We start from the raw sequence: 16,202 nt of genomic DNA on the forward strand, positions 1-16,202 counted from the left end.
GTATAAACTTCAGAGAGGGCTCATTTGATTGGAAATTGAAAGTTCTAGGTCAATTTTTAAGAGTCAAAAGATATCCGAGGGCAACTAGCCCCTCCCCCACACACCCTTTTTTCCCCAAGCCCATCTGATAAAATTTTTATAATAGCCATTTCATTAAAAATAGTTCAAAGGTCAGATAAGAAAACCTCCTTCGTCGACGCAACCTCCCAGGGCCCGGAGGCAGGCGTTGTGAATGATGTTCTAGGGACAAATGTAGTTCTTATGGAATGGATGCTCGTATAAACTTCGGAGAGGGCTCATTTTATTAGAAATTGAAAGCTCTTGTTCACTTTTTAAAAGTTAAAAGATATCGGAGGGCAACTAGACCCCCCCACGCCCTAAATGCATCAGATAAAAATTTTGAGATAGACATTTTGTTAAAAATAGTTCAAAGTTCAGATAACGAAAAACTGGTGTCGACATAGCCCTCTGGGGCCTTGGGGTAGGCGTTGTAAGTTATGCCCTTGGAGCATATATGTTTTTTATGGAAGGAATACTTGTATAAACTCCACAGAGGGCTCATTTGATTGGAAATTGAAAGTTATAATTCACTTCTTAAGAGTCAAAAGTGATTGGAGGGCAGCAAAACTGATTGGAGGGCAGCAGAAAATATCTTTGTCCTGCTGCATGCAATGTTGCTGCCTCAACGCTACAGGAGTGGGGATCGGGTAAAAATTTCAACGAGAGTGTTAAAGAAAATATTAGATCTTCAGCAAGAGCCGTTGGTGAGCAATTAAAATCTCAGCAAAATGGGAAGGGATTAAACATGGTGCATGGTCATCATTCACTCATCAGTCTCTACCCAAGTGGGAAGTGAAAGACATCAACAACGACTCTAAGGCAAAAAAGGAAGAAGACTAATAAAAAGAAGAAGAAAAAGATTGTTATATCAAAGAAGGATTTCTTCTCTTAAGGTGACCTATCTCCCCCGCAAAGAATCGCATCCATCAATCAGCTCCTCATTGAATCTATTCAATGCTGAAAATGTTAATGTCAGTGTCAAGTATGGCTACCATGAACAATTTTATCCTTAACAACCCCTTTCGGAAAATATACACTTTCAGATATTTTCCAACGAGGACTATTTCATTGATTTATCATCGACATTTATTGATTTAAATGTTGCGGTGAAGAAACAGTCAGACAATACAACTCCCACTGCTACTGGTGGTCTATCATATGAAAACTCTATCCTACACAGCTTATTCAAACAAATTAATGTATTTATTAATGAAACACTGCTGAGCATTAGCAATAATTTATCCAACTACACAAGGTATATTTAATTTATGATGATGACACCAAATGCGTATAAGGAGTTGAGAGGACAGGCACTGGGCTATGAACACAGATCAGGTGTTGATACAGACGGGGAGTTAACTGTTGCAGTGACCCATGAGTATCATCTAGTTTGAAAATTAAATCATGAGATATTCAATATATCCCAATGGTTGCCTCCCAATGTCAAGATTGACAAAGTTACAACTAGCTGCATCGAATTTTATTTTGAGAAAAACTCTTGCTACAGCACCTGATGCAAATGTCATTATCACTTCAGCAATTCTCCATGTTCGAAAACAACAGGTTATGAGCTCTGTTGCATTAGCAGTGGAAAAGCTGAGAGCAAATGGTAACAATATTAAACTTCTTGTCCCCCAGACGATCACCATTCAACGTCACAGTGCCACTGGCTCTCGCAGGTATACCGATTCGTCATTTATCTATGGAGAAACGCCATCAAAACTCGCTTTGGTCTTTGTGAAGAGTGCTAGTGCCGTTGGATCCTGGACTGCTTCCCCCATGATTTCAATTTTTTTGGTCTATCTAGCCTTGGGTTCAAAGTGAATGGAATTCCTCTGTACACTTTATCATTTGATAAAAAATCCTATAAAAGTCTGTATGAGTTGACCATGCAATCCCTAGATCATGACTCACAACTATTTGAAAATGGAATAACCGATTCGATGTTTTCGAAAAATCATGGTGTAATTGTTTTGGACTTGTCTGGCACCCAGGATTAGAGCATAGTACGAACGGGGAATTTACGTTTAGAGTGCACATTTGCCAATGCTTTGACTGAAAGTATCACATTAAATTCATTAAGTCAATTTGAAACCTATTGGGAAATCACACCCCACAGCAGTGTTCTACTAGACCTTGCACCATGAACTCAAACCAAATAATCAGCGTATTAAATTTGGATTTACACATATCCCAATATAAGTCCTATTATATACCATCGGACAAGTGTTAACAATACCCTTATCATTGTTAATAGCTGTCTATCGAGTTTGAAGACAGGTCATTGGCTATGCATCTTTCAAACAGCAAAGAATATTGAATTTTTTATCCTCTTGGCCTATCATATAAATTCTGCACTCCACACATCAATAACTTTATTGAGAGTAGTGGGGGAACTATTGTTCAAGATCAGAGGAGAGTACAGGATTAAACGACTATGACATGTGGCTTTCATGCACTACTCTTTTTCATGTTCAGATGTCGTGGCTATACCTACAAGTAGTTTTTCAGCATTTACGTTGACTTTCCTTGACTCAACGACTTCCTAGTGAAAAATATACCCTCAAGTGTCTTTAATATTGATTTTAGTGTCTTACGAATAAAATGTTCTAAAAATGTATGTAAAATTGTTTACTAATAAAAAATAATGTATACAAATAATAAAAACGACTTTTCTATTCTTAGAGTTCTTCTTCTTCTTCTACGTATAGGTATTTGTCGAAAACAACTAATGCGGGTAGATCATTTGAATCTACTGTATACTGATCCTGATGTTCTCCAATGTCAGGGTCACATTTTCTAAAGTATAATGCAACCTCACTCTTATCATATCTCTTTGTATAGTCAATGATACTATTTTCATTCATTTTGTAAAATTCATGTGTTTCAATTTGATTATTTGAAGTGTGTCCTCAATCTGTGAGGACAAATCACAATGTCTTATCTGTGTCCTCAAGTGGTGAATCACATTCTATATGAGCCAAATAAAAATCAGTATTTGCCATTGTCATTGTCTTCACAACGATGACGTAAAAACCAAATTGTTTTGTTATTCCATCAGTTGAATTGTAGACCTGGCTCCTCCTCCCAAAGCAATCTAAAGCCACGACGACACCAGTCTCTTAGCAATAAACTAAAATCACGTTTAGGATTCTTCCCAAACATACCAGAATATGTATTCTCCCACCGATTACATTTATTATAGTGGCAATTAGAGCATAGGTGTCTTCTAGGGTGAGAGTCACACACCTCTTCAAGACAGGAATTAAAACCTTTAATTTCTACGGCATATCCTCTATGCAATTTATACGGGTTGCATAATCTGCACTTTTTATCATACTCATCAATCATTGTACAATTCTCGAATGATGACCATCTGCCCAGTGTGTACTTGCATAGTGGGAATGAATGGAACATTTTTTCATGTGTTGACACTCACCTCAAAAATTAAACTGGGTTAGGATCAACAATTTGACTGGGAGAGAGAGAGGAGTAAATCCCTTTTGAACAACATCTTTCTCGTGAAAAAATCATAGTCTTAAATTTCTAAGCTAGTGTGTTTAAAAGCAAATCCACAATATCATTTTGTCTTTTAGTGATTAATATATAAAAAATAGTGTAACTGCCTTTGGACCACGACGTAAAATCGCCATGCAATAGTCTAATGATGGATAATCAGTTTTCATTATATCGAAAAGCATTCTCCGAGAAATTTTCTTCCTTTGAATAGATAACTCCAGAAAGTCATCATCTAGAATCAATCGTTTTTCCGTAAACACAAGATTCCCTATAATTCTCTCTTTCTCAAATATTTCAATTTTTTGGAGTCCTAACACTCTCACAACCAACTTCAGACTAACCAAGATTCTTTTTCTACTCTAAAAATATACGCTAACCTTCTATAGAAAAAATATCTTCGATTTAGAAACAATTTTATTAAATATAATTACCACAATAATAATAATGACTGATACAATTTATTCTCCTCAATATATTTCACTAGTGCCTGTGCTATCTATATGCACTACATTCAATTTTGCAGCAAAGCATAATTGCTCCTCCAATTAAAATTTGCTCAATGATATCACATATCTTGCATACATTTCAACCCCTTCAAGGCTTAGTCTACATTCTCGTGTAATTTCTACTGCCACGTTTGGTACTCTCGCCTTTGTATCATTGCTGCTACCTGCTCCACCATCAAGCTCCAATAGTGTAAACATAACACTCATTTTCTATGCTAATATCGTGTCAAATAGTAGACTGCAAATATAATCTGTTCTCTCTTGGAATTCAATTCTCTTACTAATATGAACTACAATGAAAATCACTCCTTATATTGAATCTGATTGCTATAGCTATGATAATCGAGCTCCTGTATATGGAGTGCTCTCTGTATTCATTGTCTCTGATTGGTCCAGAAAATGGCTGTTGACACAGAAACCGGTCTGGTAAGTCATGTCCCTTCTGTAGTACTAGATACCTGTCCTTGGTAAGTCATATCCCGTTGAAACTGCAAACATTCATGCCCCAGGCTTGTAGGTTATTAAGAGATAAGATATTTAAGATATTTATTTAAAAAAAAATTGCTATCACAAGCCCATAACGGACCGAATTCAGACTTTGGAGTCGACAATATAAATGGTTACACAAAAAATGCACAGAACAACAACGAAATCGAGAAAACAAAAATTAACAATCATTTAAAATTCAATAATTAAAACTGTAAAAAGGCAGTTAAAAATTAAAAAGATAAAAACTGGTCAAACTAAACTTAGAGCAAGACATAAATGCATTTAATTTAAAAGGGGTACTAACAAAATGTCAATAGTGCAACTACAGTAAATCAATAAAAGAGTTAAAAACAATAAAAACTGGTCAAGAAAGGGGGGGGGGGGCAAGCAAAAGATTGCAAGAACCTGGGCAGTACCAACAACTAATAAACAAAAAAGAGGTAAAAAAAATAAGAAACTATTGAGACATTTTATTCATTTTTTCTGTAATGAAGGGGATAAAAGTTCTTTCGCATCTGGAAGTAACGGAGCGAATGGGGGAAAAAGCAGGGATGGGCTCAGAAACAGCTCGAGGCGGCCGTAATCTGGATGGGGAGTGACGTTTGGGGAAATACTTGCCGTCCGAGGGTTTGTTATGGCATTTTTTGCAAAACGGAGGCACAACGAAACCCTCCTTTGCTCCAGGGTTTTCAGACTAGCTTTTTTTAGGAGCAGGGAGTATGGCACCTTACCTTCTTTGAAAATTATTCGCAAGGCCCTTTTTTGAATTGATTCGATTTTTTCCGTTTCTTCGCGAGAGATACCAGGGTGCCAAACTGGACAAGCATATTCTAGATGCGGGCGGAAAAAAGACGTGTAAACTCTTAAGGAGTGGGAAGGGGGGACGCTGAATTTATTTAGGAGCTTAAGGAGGGCGATAGACACATTAGCTCTATGGATGATGTCTTTAACGTGGATATCCCACTTTAAATTTGGAGAAATTGTGACGCCAAGTAGTTTAAATGAGGACACAGAAATTTCAGGAGGGATAGGATTAAGAAAATAGGGCGAGGATTTTGAGGAAACAAATGGGCATTATCATGGACTTAGAGGGGTTTACTGTCATGTCTAAGTCTACGGCCTCATCTCCAATTTCCTTGAGGATACTTATTAAATTTCTGAAGCAAGTTTCCACAACCGTTAGGTCATCAACAAATTTCTAACGGCCAGGAAATTCCTTTGCGAGGCTGTTGATCATCACTGAAAAAAGAAGGGGACCTAGGAGAGTACCTTGGGGTATGCCGTTGTGGACAGGGAGAGGATTTGAATAATGATTTTGGTATTTGACAACTTGCGATCTATTTGTTAAGAAGGAGGCAACTAATTTCACCAGTAAGGGATTAATATTGAACTAGTTGACAAGTTTCTCAATTAAAATATTGTGGTTAACAAGGTCGAATGCTTTTTGAAGGTCGATGGAAATTAAATTTAGCCAGGAATTAGGCTTTTCAAGGGTTTTCCCGATGTGATCAATAAGGGAAACGAGGTAATGGGAAGTAGAGGTAGATTTTAGGTTCCCAAATTGTTTCAAGTCAGTAAGAGGTAGTATTTTTTCCTTTAGCCAATCTGCAAGTAATCCTTCATAAAGTTTCGAGAAAATAGGAGTAAGAGTTATAGGCCGGACGTCTTCAAAACCAGGCTTTCCGTTTTTCTTTTTCAAAGGGGTTATGAAACCCTGTTTCCAAATTGTAGGAATTTGCCCAGACTCGGTAATCCAGTTAAACAGGAAAGACAAGGGCTTAGACAAGAAATCACCGAAGGCACTAATAAGAGGAAAGGGGATATCCAAAGGACAAATACTTGTCTTTCTTAGTTTTTGAATTCTTCTTTCTAACTCAGACGGAGAAACAGTGGGTAAAGAAGGTGAAAGGGCTCATGATGGTAATTGGTCGGACAGTGGTGGAAGACTCTGGACAATGGAAGCGAGGAATTTATTGAGAATATTGGCAGTAATATCAGGGGACTCGGGTAGATTGAAGTTAAGCTGTTCAAGCTTCCTTCCACAAAGGTTTTTAACCTCAGAATACCAATTTTTTGGTTTATTAGTGAACTAAGCTTCGACCTTGTTTTCGTAGTATGATTATGCCACTTTACGAATTTTTCTTTTAATTGACTATCTGAGTTTATTGGCTTCATCTGGTTTACAATTTTTGACAATTTTCAAGTTGGTTCTAATTAGTGTTTTTATAGTTTGTTTAATAAAGGGTTTATTTCTGGAGCAATTTTTAATTTTTTTTTTCCGGGAAGCAAATTTGATATTTGTCAATTAGCTTTTTGTGGAACAAAGCCTTTTTCTCATCCCAATTTTTTAAACTCTTAGCATCGGACCAATATTCAGCATTCAGTCACATACCAAAAGAAAGAGGACCAGAATTTTTAAGAGGGTGATAACTTCCAGAAGTTATTGAGAAAAAATGATTGAAATTTGAGGAGGGGGATAAAAGAATCGAAAGATGATAACTCCTACCTAATGGAGGGAGAGCTGAGGGAGGGTTGTAAAATTACACATATTAGTTAAAATAACATCAAGAGAGGTATTTCCCCGAGGCGTTGGTATTTTAACAATTTGCCTAACTTTAAGTGAGGAGTAAAAAGAATCCATCTTAAGGTCGTTTGCATCACTAACTAAAAAAAGACCAGCATTGGGGTACTTAGAAATAACAAAATCAGCACTTGTCTGTAATTGCTGGATGAATTTACGTTTTTACTCGATATTTTGATTTGGGGAGTAATAGAAAACGGCTATTGCAATAATTTTAAATGGACGAGGGAGAACTTTTGGTCTAATACTTAGCCAGAGGATTTCATCGTACTCTGATAAACTAGGGACTCGAATAACCTTTGGGTAAAGGTTACTCTTAGTAAAGAACAAAACACCGCCACCTTTTTTTCCAAGTGGGTGATCTAAAGGATGGAGTTTAATAAACTCTGAATAATTTGTCAGGCGCAGAGACCCTGGGTCGTGGGACTCTACCTCCGTAATAGCTATGATATCGATTAGATTTGATTCTGAAAGCACCTCGAGTTCAGTAAGCTTTTCAAAATTAAGACTTTCGGCATTAGTAACTAAAAATTTGGGAAAAACAAAGCGATTGGGGAATTTCGACAGGGATACTTGATGTGTTTGGGAATTTCCAGGGTGGGGTTTCAATTTAATATTATGATGCTGTGGAGAAGTAGGGTAAGAGAAGGATTTACCTTGGGGATTTGGAGGTGGAGGGAAGGGCGAGGATACAGACGAAGCATGATGAGGAAGGTGCGACTTGTTTTCAGTTGTCGGGAAGTGCGAACAATTAGGATTTAATACAAGACAATTATTAAATGCAAAAGGTCTCAGACCTGAGTCACCCAGGTAGGGTGGGCACGAGGGATTAAACGCATGGGTTGGAGGCGGGAAAATATGGGAGAGGAATAAGACGGTGGTATTTTCAGGGGGTTCAACTTGGGAGGGGTTAACTAAAGCGTTAAGAGGGAAGGGATTTTGCTGGGAATATGGAGTTTTTTTTCTGGGAGGTAAAGGTGGAAGTTTTTGAGTGAGCAGGGTGGATTTGGGATAAAAAAGGAAGAGTATGCGCTGGTGAGCTAATTTTACTAATTGAATGAAGGGGGCTCCGCTTTTGGGTTGATTGAGAACTTGTAACTATTTTACTATTAAAAATTTAACTCCGCCTGGCTATAGGAGGAAAATCCCTGTTATTCAAATGTAATAACATGCACTTAGTTTCAAAACAAAGACCACTTTGAAATTTATGGCAGGGTATGGAATGGGAAAGGGAGCAATAATTGTCGTTACAGTGACCAGTAGTTAGAAAAGACATACAAGGGTGAACAAAGGTACAATCACTCTTTTTTATACACTTGCTGGCCAAGTGAAAACGGCAGGCAATAGAATTCTTCCCTGATTTGGCATCAGGAACCGATTTACTAATAATACTCAAGTTGTCACTGACCCCTGGATCTGGAATATTGGCTGAGTTCACACTTAAATTGACACTGACCTCTGGATCTTGAATATTGATTGAGTTCACATTTAAGCTTTTACTGGCCTCTGGAACTAGGTGACCGATTAAATTCATATTTGAGTTGACACTTGCCTCATTAATATTCATGTGTTGGGAGTTTTGCTTGTGGATTGAATTGCAGTTGGTTTCAAATTGGCGTTTTTTTTTTAATTGTATTCACAGACTTAAGTGTGTTGTTAATTATATATCCCCTAAGATCAATGAAAGTAGAAATTTCGTTGGTAATGAACATTTTGTTTTCAGCACTAAGAAGGAGGGGAGGGAAGGCTCACATAGGGGGCTGGAATCACAATTGCCACAAGGAAAATTTTCAGTCTGTCAGGAGGCATCATTAGAAGGCTCACAATTAGATTCAAAATCCGTCTGGGTACTGGCATCTTTAGTTTCTAGCAGAAAATCAGTCTGGCAACTGGCAACACTGGTTAAAACGCGTAGGGGAGTAGTCTGACCCTTGCTTTGGGCTGCAATGAAAGCTTTACCGTCCCTTTTGCAAGTTGGGGCAAGGGGGGACGACCTGATATCATCTAAAATGTCTTTAAAGGAAGAATTTATTTCTGACAATCAGCGTCGTGGGGTTTCGCTAGCTTTTGAAGAATCTATTCCTGACAATCGGCGTCGTGAGGTATCATTAGCTTTTGAAGAATTAGGGGTAGTATATTCTTGATTTTTGGTGGTGTTTTGTTTCGAGGAACAATCCAAACATAACCAATTCTTATTCCACTGGGAACGATCTATCCCCGCACATTGCTCATGAATGGAAGAGTTGCATGTACTACAAACCAGGCAATTGATTGTTGCCCTCAATCTACACTCAGGACCAAAGAACATATAACAATGTCCAAAGAACATATAACAATGCCTTCAGGGTTGTTCCAACCCCCCAGAGCCCTGGGGCAAGTTATGCCCAGAGGGCGTATAAGGTTTTTACGGAATGCATGTTTGACTTCTACTTTCCCAAAATACGAAGGGCATTAAGATCAGTTTCAGGGAATGTTGAGGGCAGTTTTGAACTAAATAAAAATCATTCCAGGATGGTCGGAAAATCCAGCTTTGGTTAATGCATGTCAACAAGTTAAAATGTGGTATTGTGCGTGGATTGATTCGGGTCGTCCTAAACAAGGCGTCGTAAACAGTGTTCAATTGTATACAAAGCGACAGTTCTCCAAATGTCTCGCCTTGCATCGCTCTCGTGTGATTGATGAAAACAGTGAGTCGCTACGAGTCGATCCAAATAAAATTTTGAAATTCATCAAGAAGAATCGATCGGCAAAAGTGCTCAGTAACGAATCCGCCCCTAGTGAAAATTAATGGAATAGTTATTTCACGAGTTTGCTTCACCTGATTCTGAATTGGAGTGCAAGTTTGAGAGATATCTTGATCTCTGTTTAGAATCTTTGGAACCGGATCTTGGCCACGTAGTGAGTGTGTCGGATGTTCGTTCGGCTATCCTTAAACTTAAAAAAGAAGTACTCCAAAGGAGTAGATAATATCTGTGGTAAGCATCTTATTCTCGGTAGTGAACTGTTAACAGTACATCTAGCACTTATGTTCCAAATGATTTTTAGTTGCGGTCTAGTGCAAGACATTTTTTTTCCGGTGTAATCACCCCTGTCATCAAGAAACGTGAAGACCCATCTGAATGTTGTTCTTACCGCCCGATAACCGTTGCTCGCGTTTTTTTGTAAATTGATGAAGTTATTAGTGATTGAGGATATAAAGTATGTTTGTAGTATGCCAGATTCGCAGTTCGGTTTCAAGAGAAATATTAGCCGCGAGCACGTGCATAGCCTATTGTCTAATGTTTTGTTGATGCAGATACTAAAGGAGAAACTGTGGTACTTGCAGGCCACGACGTCCGCAGGGGTTTTGATTCGGGTATCCATGCACAACTGCTTGTCTCTGCGTTTAAGAAAGGTCTAGACAGATCTATAATTGCTACTTATAGGAACATGTATTTTAAGTTGAAGGTTAGAGTAAGGGTGGTAAAAACCAGAGCCCGACTGTATCCGATTTCCTCAAACCAGTACGAAAAGGGATTTTCCAAGGGGCTTTATCATCACCGCCTCTTTATAATAAAAGTGTCATCGAGGCTCAGAAGACGGTGAAAACGTGCTTTATTTTTCGTAGAAATGATTTGTCTCTTGTTAATTATGCCGATGACATTTTAAATCTGAGTAGATCCGTCAGTGGCATAGAGAGTAATTTCAGAGTTTTGTCTAACGAATGTGCTAACATAGGCCTAGAATTCAACTCCAGCAAAAGGGAGGTGATCGTCTTTAGTTGTCGTATGAAAGAGTTGGCGCCTGTCATATTTACACTAGGTAGTAATGCTGTTACTGCAGCAGCATCAATGACTTTCCTTGGTTTGCCAATTGGGTCTAATCTTAAAGCTACCCGGTCCTGTTTAATACAACAAGTCCTGTTTAAACAGAAAGTCCGAAAAGCGTATGGGATGATTTTGTCATGCAAACGTCTATATAACCGCCGCATTCTAGCACGGATCTTCAATTTCTTTGCCACCCCTCATATCTTAGCTTTGTCACCTCTCTGGTCTTTGGTTACTTTTGATGATAAAAAAAACAATCCTTACAGTGTTCTATAAGTTTGCAAAATATCTGCTTAGCCTTCCCCCCTGGCGAAGAAACCGCCAGATTTCAGCACGTTACGGACTCGATGGCCCCTTCGTCGTGATCGCGACCAGGAGGAAAAAGTTCCTGAAATCTTTAGACTCAACGCATAGTATGTATGAAGCTACAGTCAGCAATGTGTAATGGTTGTATTTTTATGTAAATAGTTCCGCCATTGTTTTTTTTTTTTAGTTATTGAAGTATTAATTTAAGTTGCTCGTTTGTTCGACATGTTTTGTTGTTTTCTTTTCATTTTTTCTCTACTCCATTTTTACTTTTTTATATTGCTAAAGATGGATAATAAAAATCATTCATAACATGTTATGTGTATATGGGTTCTCAGAAGGGTGTAACTCAGGAGTGACTGAAGTTTTAATTTGGAATTTTCAGGAAATGATAAGGGAGATGATGAATTTACCAAAAAGGCAATCTTTGCACGCTACTACTATTACAAACACTGCTTCTACTGCCACACAAATACTATTGCTACTATAACTACAACTACTAATTCTGTAGCGAGTACTACTAAGACTGAGGATATTGAAAAAAAAATCTGAGGAAACGTTTAGGGAAAAGTTGAACTAGATCAGTACATACTATTTGTATGTATACTACATACTATGTGCTGATATGGGCGTATATGCAATATTTTTGGAAGGGCTAATCCGGGTTGCAGCGGTAGGTAGCAATCTAGTCAGGGATCATATCAAGAGGAAACTTCAAGGGTATCATGAGTGTGATTTTTAGTTGATCAAAAGACAAAATGTACCTGGTACTACAGCTATTAATGCTGCTGCTACTAGTGTTACTACTAATAATTATATACTATTACTGCTACTACTACCACTACTACTATGATACTAGTTGAATTAAGGCTACGTGTGTGAAGGTGAAAAGTTGACAGAATATCGAGGGAAATTTGAACTAAATCAAAGCACACTATGCGCATGCAGGTTGTCAGAAAGGCGTATCTCAAGAATTGATTTGGGTATTAAGTTGAACCTTTCTGAGAATATTTAAAAGGGAAGATTAATTGACTATAATATCACTGCTACTTTTAGTTATGCTACTACTGCTACTAAACTAATCCAACTACTATTGCAATTGCAACAATTTGTAAGGCTTAGAGTATTAAAGTGGAAAGGGCTTCAAAAGGGTGTCAAAAGCGCACATCAACAAAACTTTTGGAACGGCTTAACGTGCCAAGGTGAAACTTCCGGGATATCATGAAAGCGATGTTCAACTGACCAAAAGGCAATATGCATATGGTACTGCTGCTACCACTACTACTAATACAGCACTAACACTTCAACTATTTTTACTACCACCGAAACTACTGTGATAATAGTACTATTAAGGCTAAGTCTATGAAGGAAAAATTTGAGAGAATATTGATAGAAAATTTGAACTAATAGAAGGCACTATGAGCATTTAGATTGTCACAATAGAAAATACTTAAAGGGGAAAATTGATTAACCAAAAGGCAATTTGTGCACACTTACGAAAAATTAAGCAAGAAAAAACTGGCTTTAATATATTCCGAAAAATATTCGGAATGTTTTTTGATTAAAGTGTTTATTTGTTTTTATTTATTGTTTCACTGCTTTATTGAAATTAAAACCCGTTTTTTCTTGCTTAGTTTTTCGTAAATGAAAAAGCAGTGTGGTCTATGAAATTATTTATGCGCACACTACTACTAACACTTCTGCTACTGCAACATGTATTAGTTCTACTTCTACGAGCCAGCTTTACATGGGTACCTGGAGAAATATGGGAAGGTAAACAGGAAAGGCGTGTGAAAGCACAGGATGGTTGGCCCCCAACCCCCCCATTGCACTTCCTGACTGAAGGGCCAAGAAACGGAGATCAGTAGGCCTACTGCCGGTAGGAACTGTAAAGTCCAATGCCGCATTCTTTACCTTTTTCCTTTTTTTTTTACTTCTACTATTACTTTTGCTCTAACTACTTCCTCTATCGCAACTACTTTTAAGTTTAAGAGCATTAAGATGAAAATTCCAAGAAGTATATGAATATACAGGTTACAAATAAATTGGGGATAAATTATTGGAAGTAGTCCTGCTCGTCCAGGGGGATAAAGAGAGGATAACAGGGGATAAATTTGTCATTTTTAAAAATTATTCTAATGAAAAAAACAAAAACGGCGTTTTTTAATGAAATTACCCTCCAGAAATGGTACTCTTCAAAATCTCGGGGGGAAGGGGCATATGTCTCCTAATTGACATCACACCTATTTTCATATGCAGGTATTTATGTGCGTTATTTTACATTTACTTAAATTTCATTTGCATTGTTCACGTTGTGTAGTGCATACTGAAAAAGAAAAACAAAACAATGGTTCTCTATTTGTAGTATGTAGGCTAACGGTTTTCTAGGTCCAAGTGACTCATATAATTTTATTCTTTCCTTTTCTGTATTTGTTTCCCTAGAAAAAGCTAATCATGATGAGCCTTATGGGAAACTTTTTTTTTGCAGAAAACTGAAGCGGTAGAATGAACAAAATGAACGGTGAACCTGTTGATGAAATCCAGTGTAAATCTAACCAAAACAAAACTTTGGCCTTTTTCCACAAAGGCTATGGAGGGATTCCTGAGAACCTGATTATCAATATTTGTCTCTGGATTGTAAGTTTATCTCTCTCTTCTTCCCTTCTCCCCCCTCTCTTCTCTCCCTCTCTCTCTCTCTCTCTCTCTCTCTCTCTCTCTCTCTTTCTCTCTCTTTCTTTCTCTCTCTCTCTCTCTCTCTTTTACATTTTACTCTGCGATATGTGTAGCCAGCTAATAATTTTAAGTCCATTATCCAAGCTTGTCATTTACGACACTATATGTTTTGACACAGGTAGCTTTTTCCTGGGCTGGGTGTAAAGCTCAAGATCCGGCTCAAGATCGTGTTCGTTTTAAGTTTTATTGTTTCTCCTTACTTCCAGTTGAATTTTTTTATTTAACTTGTTGCGGTATCTTTCAAATAATGCCAGCAAATCCCTCCCCCTGTTATAAAAGTTCCTAGAAATTTCCCTCACATACTTTTCTCTCCATAGAAAACACCCTCCTTTGCAAAAATCTTACCTAAAATTTCGCAATTTTTTGCTGTTAATTTAACATAATTAGCCTTAATAAAGATTATTGTAACGCCACTGCTTTTGGCAACTGTTCCATATTTTGCAACTGTTCAACTGTTTTGAAGTTGTACTTTTTTAATAAATAAAACTGGTTTTTTAAATCTAAATAAAATGTTTTGACTCGCGCATTTTTCCTAATTTAAGTAGCACTAGATTTATGTCAAAACCAGGGTTGCCACCAAGGCGTCCAGTTTTTGATTTGGGAAATAAATATCTATGTTCTACAAACGAATCGTGGTATTTGGCATTTTGTAATTTTGCCATACCAATTACATCATTATCTGAGAAATTATGAAATATATTATGAAGTTCAATGAGAATGGAACATTCTTGCAAATTATGATTCACAAAAATCATTTTGTCCACAGAAAAGTAATGATACATATATTACAAAGGTAGCATTTGAAAATTATCCAAAGTTATTTTCGGTTGATGAACTTTAACATGATTGATTAGATCATCATGTACAGTGTCCAGGGTTTAAATGTCATAATCATAGTCTACAAGAGCTTTGTCGTCTGCTGTTTTGAAAATTCGATGTATTGTGTCAATGCTGTTTATATCAGCAAATATGTGAAATTGTATTTCTGCCGAGCTTTGAACCACAATCCACGAGATTATTTCTACTGCCCTGAAAAATAAATGCCAAAAGTCTAATAATGTCAGCTTCAGACTCATTCTAGAAGTTTATAGTTTTTTAAATATTATTTTCATTTAAATAGAGAAAGGTAGTTTGTTGTCTGCAAGTCGAAATTAAAAACTTTAATTTGCTTTTAACTTTTCTTGGAAAATCTATTCAGTTTTTATTTGTTTATACATTTGTTGTAATAAATCTGAACTAGGCCCGAAATTGAAAATTACTGAGTTATTGCAAATAGCTAAGATTAAAATTGATAACTGTAAATTCTTCTCCGGTATTTAATAAGCACTGTAGATTTTATTTATTTTCCTTATTCTATATAATACTTATTATTCAGTTTTTTTAAAGGCATGTGGTGTTTTTTTTTAATGAATCATTGCAATGTTTGATTTGCTTTATAGTTTTTGTGGCATTTTTTTACTTATATTTTATGCTTCTCGATTTAGAGGAAATAAATTAATTTATTACTCTGAAAAAGGTCTGCATTGTCTGGGAGTACAAAAATAAGAGAATAGATTAAACATTTTAAAAATTTATTATAAAACAAATATAGTAATGAACACTAAATCAAGCAGGCTTTGGAAGCACTGAGAGAAACACAAAATTAGTATTTTCTGCAACCACTGGAGCTATTTTCTCCTGAGCCAAATCCAATACAAATGAAGTAAACTAAAGGTTTTATGTATATTAATTAAAAAGAACTTTCCGAAAAATATGTTTTTCAAAGAAAAGTAAAGGCCATTTTAAACTTAAGCTCAGCAGATACAAATACCTTTTAAAATTCAAATTCAAAACGACCAGAAATTATTATTAAAGTACCAAGGACACCAAAATGAAAACATATTTATCCCTCTTAACCTATTTGAGGTCTATTCATACCTGAAAATATGGGTTTCCTGCGAGTTTTTGTTTAACTGCTAAAAGCATTTTTAGTTTAAATAAATTCGCAAAACAGTGTTGTCAATACTAAAACAATGATAAAGTGCAGAAATGAAAAATATTAGCTTAAATTGTGCGCTGTGATTATTAAAGTTATTTTAATTTTTGAAAATTCAAAATTACAAACACTGGTGAGAGTTATATATATTAGACCCAATAATGTTTGTGATAAACTTTGACTTCATACTCAGAAAGTAATTATTCAGATGTTTCATAAAACGTTTT

The 16,202-nt window shown here is 36.6% G+C and overlaps 1 protein-coding gene and 1 pseudogene across 1 annotated transcript in view; one reads left to right on the plus strand and one right to left on the minus strand.

Moving 5' to 3' along the window:
- LOC148949220 (mechanosensitive cation channel Tmem63-like) overlaps positions 1-16,202 on the plus strand; it is a 55,501-nt gene that overhangs the window by 16,583 nt on the left and 22,716 nt on the right. Inside the window, exon 2 of the mRNA XM_089093275.1 lies at positions 13,756-13,904. Coding sequence (XP_088949401.1) covers positions 13,773-13,904 — 132 coding nt within the window. The 5' untranslated portion in view covers positions 13,756-13,772. The remainder of the gene's footprint in view (positions 1-13,755; positions 13,905-16,202) is intronic.
- On the minus strand, positions 13,912-16,005 carry LOC148949221 (uncharacterized; annotated as a pseudogene).

This window comes from Artemia sp. Qi Xiang Cuo, chromosome 8, assembly GCF_049724085.1.
Source record: "Artemia sp. Qi Xiang Cuo chromosome 8, ASM4972408v1, whole genome shotgun sequence".
NCBI classification, from domain to species: domain Eukaryota; kingdom Metazoa; phylum Arthropoda; class Branchiopoda; order Anostraca; family Artemiidae; genus Artemia; species Artemia sp. Qi Xiang Cuo.